Below are 7,314 nucleotides of genomic sequence, written 5' to 3' on the forward strand. Positions count from 1 at the left end.
CTCAACACAGTAGCCACTTGCAACCACCACAGAGATAGTTTATCCTGTGAAACCTGTCAAAGAAAAAATTAATCCCATACAGACAAATTGAGATAGCACATTCTATGTCTCTTTCTGCATTTCCACTGACTTTCTCCCACTAGCCAACTCTTAGGAATACAATACAGATTAATATAATACATTACATTAATAATGTAAATAGTACATTACAGGTTTTGTAACTCCTGGTAACATAGGCCACCACTGAAAGAAATCCCCAGTGGGTCATCTCATCCACACTTGGGCTGCCCACCTGTATGTCAGGTGCAGTACCTCTCTGAACAGTGGCCTTCCTTGGGATAGCAGATTGTTGAAATGGGAGGCTAGATGCTCAGCTCTGGGGAATGCCCAGCTAGTGTCTGGACCAACAGAGGGGATCTGTGATGGGTTTAGGAAGCTTGTGTCTGATATTGAACTAAGTAAATTGAGTTAATCCTGTTTTCTGCCATAGTCTGGACTTTGGGGCTGTTCGAACAGTCAAACTTTCCATGGTAATTCTTTCCCACCTGGATACACAGAGGATCTCATGACTAGACCCATGGTTAATCTTCTGTCCAATCTTTCCCCTCAATCCCATAAGAATAACAGGTCATCTCTCAGTAACACAGAAAACAGAGTTCCCTGTTAATCAAAACCCCAACAGCAAAAAAAACCCTAACTGTTCTTCTCACAAAGGGAATTCCAGGGGGTAAGAAACAGGCATGTTGAGAGACCAAAACATATTTCTCTGCTTCGTGGGTGCCCACCTGGAGCAAAGTTGTCATTTTTCCTCAGGGTAGGCAGTGAAACTAGGGACAGCCATCCAGCAACGAACTGGAGACCTCCTGCACCACAGTTCCCTCTTCCACCCCAACTGTCAGGTGCCTCTGGGAAGGGTGGGATTGAAGGTAGCTTTGAGGAGGTCAGATGCAAGAGCAGCCATAAAAACCATGGCTTGTCTTCTCAGAAGCAGAGTGTCATTTCTACAGAAAGGGCACTTCTTCCAGGATATCATTATAAAATTTCCTATCAGATAACCCTAGCAGCTATCCTGACCTGGATTTTCCTGACTGCTTTGTGTCAGCGTGGGAGGGAATACACAGAAACTCACCTTCACAATCATCTGGGACAGACAAGTTATAGAGAGTTAGGGATTACATTTTCAAAGTTGCAAAAAAAGGACTTGAAGATCCAAGTCCTCCTGAAATTCACTGCCCTGGGTGTCTTGTTCCAGGGATATACCCCCACCACTCAGCAAGCTTAAACATTTCCAGTAAACACACCATCTGGGATTCTCCTTTGTGATTTTCCTTTCCTTCCTTTCACCACACTCAGCAGACATTCCACTCTGGAAGGAGTGAACAGGGCCGCATCTGCAAGCCAGCCTTCCAATCCAAAATGTTAATTTTCAACTGAGAATCCATCTTTCTCTTTCTTTTCCATTGTTGTGTTTGATATTTCTCAGTGATTTGTCCTAGACAGGCCCTTCAGTCTCATTCTGAGACTTCAGCTTTCAGCTCTACTCCAGTTCTTCACTTGAGAAGCAACTCTGTGAATCCTGCTGTTTTCATTCCCACCCTTGGCCATCTCTGGCTTTCTCCTGATATGCAGTGACCTGCTTTCTTGCTGTCTGACCGAGGAACCAACTCATATGCAAAAGACTTTGAAGAATATGAGTGAAAACATTTATTTAAATAACCATGGGTTGGATCAGGAGTGGCAAACAAATGAGATTCAGGGTTTCCTGAGAGCTCAGTGGTGATGGGCTCATGCTTTGTCTTGTGTTCCTTTAGCTGCCAGTCACAAGTCTTCCAGTCATTTCCTAGAAAGCAACCAATTGAGTGTGTTCCCACTTTTCTATGGCCATGAACAATGACAGACTTGCCTTGTCTGGCACCGCTCTGCTGAGCTTTATCTGGATCCCACTGCAGCTCCTGATGGAGAAACACCATCCCACCTCATTCTTTGTACGTGGGCTGTAAATACCTGAAGATATGTTTTGTGTAAGTGAAGTGTCATGAGGGCTGTGACTTCCCTACTATTACTTCTGGCAGTCTCACACCAATTGTCCATAACTCACTTTGTCAAGCTGGCAGCTTCCAGCACCTGAAAGCTGAAAATAGGAAAGGGCATTTGCAGGGTGGTGATACGATGTGTGCTTGGCTTTAAAAAGGATCACAAACTTAAAGCAGCGGAGAGCAAAAAGGCATACCAGTATCACCATGGATATGTGACATTAAACAAACTACTTGTCATGATACACAGCTGACTACTTGCCAAATGGAACAGGATCTTATTATTATTTATTGTTTTGTCCTGCTAAACCTGCACACCAACAAGAAGAAAAAACTCCAGAAAGATACTGTCACTTTTTCTGACCATCCCTGGCTGTATTTGAGATCCTTGTTCAGTGGTAATTCTCACATCCATCTACTCACGTGCATTTGAAGACCAAAAGGTGAAATCATGGTAAGCACCCTACATAACTGCTGCAGGAAAGGGAGAACCAGGATAAGGTAACTTCCTTGAAGTTTTAAAGCTTCCTGTCCTCACAGCGCTTTGATTTCACCCCTTTTGTCCCTCACAGCTGGGACATCAGCCAGGTATTTTCCTGGTATCCCATGTGTGCCCAACCACTGCCACCTGCCCACGTGGCTTTGCCAAAGGATTGCACCAGCCACACAGAGACACTCATCCATCACACCTCAGTGCATCCAGGAGCCCAGCTCCTCCTCCATCTCAAGGAGAGACAAGGCAGAGTTAACCATTCTTTAGGTTTCGTAAGTCACTGCAACCGAGTAAGAACCTGGCCCACCCAAAAGGGGGAAGACGCTGCCACATGGAGAGCCTCTTGAAGCATCCCGTTTGCCTCACCTGTGCCCTCCCAGGGAGGCCCTCCTGCACTGTGGTACATCCTTGCAAAGCACGTGGAGGAGCAGAAGCCCCATCTCAGCCTACATGATGGCCGTCTTGGTCTCATATTCACAATTCCTTGGGCCGGGAGGAGTGTCCTGCCTATCACTGCCCTCTCTATGTGCCTGTAGACAGCTCCAAGAAGAAAAAGAAACACGGAAGCAGAAAGCCAGGCAAAGGCACTGTGGAAAACTGAGCCAGCATCCAGCACTTCCCTGTGGCATGCCTCCCCCAGCCCCTCAGTTCTTCCCTGCTACTTCAGCATGGCTGCCCTTCAGAGGGGAGCTAATGGATCTGGAGCACTAGCTCCAGAAAGGCAGGAGCGCCGGCCTCGGGGGGCGGCCTGGATACGCGTGGCCCTTGCCGGGGCTGTACAGCCAGGCAGGGCTCTGCCGGGCTGGGGGGGCGACAGGGGACATGCCCAGCCAGGGCGATTGCCCGTGCAGAGCGTGTGCCCACCCGCAGTCCGCATGTTCTGCTTTCTTTGCCATTCCAGTGAGAACAATCGTAAATAACAGTAATAAACCCCGCCACACCGGCCAAGGGCAAGAGTGGGTGGGCATTCGCCCTGCACAACCCGGGTGGCAGCGGGGAAAACACAGGAGATGGAGGGACGTGGGAAGTGGGGAGCGTGCCGGTATCCCCACATACACCTCCCGCATACGGCGCTCGTGTTCGTGGAAAAAGGCGGATTTTGGATCTCGCCCCCGGGAGAGGGGCCGGCCCCAAGGACGCCCACGCGGGTTCTGGGGCCTCACGCCGGCGGATCCGGGCACCTGCACCGCGGCGGCGCCGGAGGGACGGACCTCGCCCTGCCCGGGCAGCGCTGCCGGAGCGCTCAGCCCCACGCGTGTCGGCGGCCGCCGCGCTGCAGCGACACGAGCGGACGGGGCGCAAGGGGCAGCGGCGATGCCCGGGCACGGGGCCGGCCGGGGCCGTGGGCGGCGGGAGAGCGGCCGCGGGGGGCGCGGGGTGCCGCTCCTGCCGCCCCGCCGCGGAGCCCCGCTTTGTTCCCGGGGGAGGCTGTGAGCGCGGGGTGCGCGGGTGCCTTCCCGAGCCGCCTGGCCCCTTCCCGCGTGTCTCCGAACACGCGTGTGTCCCGCTGCCTGCGCGCGCGCGCTGGGTCTTGGGGGTTTGGGTTCGGGTTTTTTTTTCTCTTTTCTTCCCCCTCTTTTCCCTCCTCCCCCCCCCGCCCCCCCGCCCCGCTTGCTCCAGGTTTTACTTCTGGTTGCCTGTAAGGGTTTTGCTCCTCCCTTCTGAAATCCTATATTAGCCGCGGCCAAAGCCGTGTAAGGAACACAGCTCATTGTTGGCAAGTGCCGATGCGCCTCGCGGAGGGGCGAGAACCAGCTCCGGGGCTGCGGCAGCGATCGCGGCGCCGGTCACGTCAGCGCCGGGGACAGGGAGCCGGAGAAGCCCTCTCTATGCTGGGTGACTCTCGCTGACTGATTCCACCGCCACCTTTGAAGGAGAAGAAGAAAGAAGCCGGGAGGTGAGTGCGGTGGTTCTCGTGGCTGGTGCCGGGTGTCCCTTTTGTGTGCAACAGGAAAAACGTGACTGTATAAACATGCGAGGAAAGGTGTTTCTCAGCTGCCTGGCTTCATGTCCTTATCTGTGCATTACCGTATTTTCACCAAAATAATTGGGACTTAATTCCAAAAGTTGCTGACAGCGGCTAGGTGGGACTTGGCAATTCTTTGCTTGTTCCCCGCAAGTTAGCGAGAGTGCCGTGGGAATCCGTTGCCTGCGCGGGCGAAGCCGGGGGGCTTGGGCGGCTCCGGAGAGTGCGGGGAGGCGGCGGCGGCGGCCGAATGCGACGCTCCCCGCCGATAGGTATGCGCGACTTGGAGTGGGAAGGCGTGCTGCCCGCCGGATTAGCGGAGGGGACCGGGATTTTCGTTCCGCGGGCTCCCCTTTTATTTTTTCTTTTGTACTACATGATGGAGACACTGTAGATTTTTAGGAGATTTTTTTTTTTTTTAATTCCCTCCACCGGGAACGAGAGGGGACTGCAGGATCAGCGAAGTAATTTCTGCCACGGCCAGGCAGATGGAGCTGGTCCGGGAGAGGGCGGCTGGATGTCCGAGGAGGGTGTATTTTCCTAATGTATTTACACGCTAACTTTCCAGGTGAGCCATGGCAGACCACATGATGGCCATGAACCACGGGCGATTCCCCGACGGATCCGGCGGGCTCCACCACCACCCTGCGCATCGGATGGGCATGGGGCAGTTTCCCACCCCCCATCACCACCACCAGCAGCAGCAGCCGCCGCAGCAGCACGCCTTCAGCGCCCTGATGGGCGACCATATACATTACGGAGCTGGGAGTATGAACGCGAGCAGCGGGGTGAGGCACGCCATGGGGCCGGGCAGCGTGAGCGGAGGGCACCCGGCCGGCAGCATGCCGCCCCCCGCCCGCTTCAGCGGCTCCCAGTTCATGGCCCCCCCCGTCGCCAGCCCGGGAGGGCAGCTGAGCGCCAGCATGCAGCTCCAGAAGCTGAACAACCAGTACTTCAGCCACCACCCTTACCCGCACAGCCACTACATGCCGGACTTGCACCCCGGTAGCCACCAGCTGAACGGCGGCAGCCAGCAGCATTTCAGGGACTGCAACCCCAAGCACGGCGGCGGCGGCGGCAGCGGCTTGCCGCCCGCCGTCCCCCACGTCCCCGCGGCAATGCTGCCGCCCAATGTCATAGACACGGACTTCATCGACGAGGAGGTCCTCATGTCCTTAGTCATCGAAATGGGGCTGGATCGCATCAAGGAGCTTCCTGAGCTGTGGTTGGGACAGAACGAGTTTGACTTCATGACAGACTTCGTTTGCAAACAGCAGCCCAGCAGGGTGAGCTGCTGATTCATTTAAAACAAACAAAGGACTTTTATCGGTGCGAATGAAAACATTCCCCTAGACACGGTGTCTCACTTTTCAGGGCTTGAAAAGGTGAGAATCTGGAAAGCAGAGTCAACTATGCGCTTGTATAATTTTTTTTTTTTTTTTAAATCGTTGCCACTTTTTTTTTTTTCCTTTTTGTAGCTTTGTCACTCACCTCCCCTCCTGTAGTAATAATATCTAGTGAACTCTGCCTTTTTATGTTGGTTGCCCCCCTCCCGACCTCCCTCTCTTAATTTCCTTGCAGTAACGTGCCCATAATTCCCACAGTGCCGGACTGTTAGGTATTAATCTTGGCAAATTGCTTAATCTTGTGGATTTTGTAAACTATGATTTCCAATGACTTGAACTGCATTCAAATTCTGAGTGAACAGGGAAAAAAAATTGCATTAGTTGGTTGCATGAACTTTGAAGGGCAGATACTACTGCACAAAAGCTGCCATCTTGCTTAATTTTTAACTATGCATTGCAGTGCAGACTAATTTTTTTTTTTTTCCTGAATACGCTAAACTGGAAGCTTAACAGATGTGGGCCAAACCTTTCCAGATCAGGAAAAGTAATACTGTTACTTAAAAAGTCTGCTACCCATTCCCCCTCCCCCATATGTACAGACAATAATATGGTGTGGATGGAATGTTGACTAGTGGCAAACATTTCACAGATTTTTTTTCTTTTTCTTTTAAATTTTGTTTCTGTCTTCAGCGTTTTGACACTGTGCTAATATAGTTTATTCAGTACATGAAAAGATACTACTGTGTTGAAAGCTTTTCAGGAAATTTTGACAGTATTTTTGTACAAAACATTTTTTTGAGAAAATATTGTTAATTTATTCTATTTTAATTTGCCAATGTCAATAAAAAGTTAAGAAATGCTTTAGTTTTTCTAGAAGTCATTTTACCAGTATTTTTCTTCAAAACTCTTCCCCACTGTCCCTGGTAAGTAGAACATCTATCTGTACAACCGTGTTGGTGTGCAAAAAGACATTCCAAGATAGAAAGTACACTACACCTATATATATGTCATGGTGAACTCGGTAGGTGAGCGGGATTTGAACATACTTACAGCATAAAGCCTCATGCGTTACATTGTAATATGCCTGTCAGTGTGGTTTTCTGAAAAATAAAGTTGCTGAGGGCGCAACTTTTTTTGTGACTTGCCAACATACTTGCTTTAAATGTAGTTGTCCAGAGTTATGATGCATAAAGTATTTATTATATTTATCTATTAAACTTGTAATTTTATAAATCTGCTTTCATTTATATAGTAGACTTTGTTCTTTTGTATATTCATTATGTCACCTGGAAGAGCTATGTAAAAGGTGGAAGTGGGAAGGGAGGGTGGTGGGTGTCACCCTCTGCCTCTCGCCTCTCACAGGGTAACGCAGGAGATGGCTGTATCAATCCACATCTGCGTGACACTGGAAACAGTTTCATTTCCAGTGACTTAGGAGAAGGGGAGTATAGTGGGACATCTCTGACCCCTCTCCCC

The 7,314-nt window shown here is 50.6% G+C and overlaps 1 protein-coding gene across 1 annotated transcript; it reads left to right on the top strand.

The window, feature by feature from the left end:
• The first annotated feature begins 4,156 nt into the window (after window positions 1-4,156).
• CITED2 (Cbp/p300 interacting transactivator with Glu/Asp rich carboxy-terminal domain 2) lies at window positions 4,157-7,081 on the top strand. Its single transcript, XM_058836450.1, has 2 exons — window positions 4,157-4,423; window positions 5,061-7,081. Exon 2 carries the CDS (start codon window positions 5,068-5,070, stop codon window positions 5,788-5,790), a length of 723 nt encoding a protein of 240 aa, XP_058692433.1. The 5' UTR covers window positions 4,157-4,423; window positions 5,061-5,067; the 3' UTR covers window positions 5,791-7,081.
• Window positions 7,082-7,314: the final 233 nt, after the last annotated feature.

This window comes from Poecile atricapillus, chromosome 3, assembly GCF_030490865.1.
Source record: "Poecile atricapillus isolate bPoeAtr1 chromosome 3, bPoeAtr1.hap1, whole genome shotgun sequence".
Classification (NCBI taxonomy): domain Eukaryota; kingdom Metazoa; phylum Chordata; class Aves; order Passeriformes; family Paridae; genus Poecile; species Poecile atricapillus.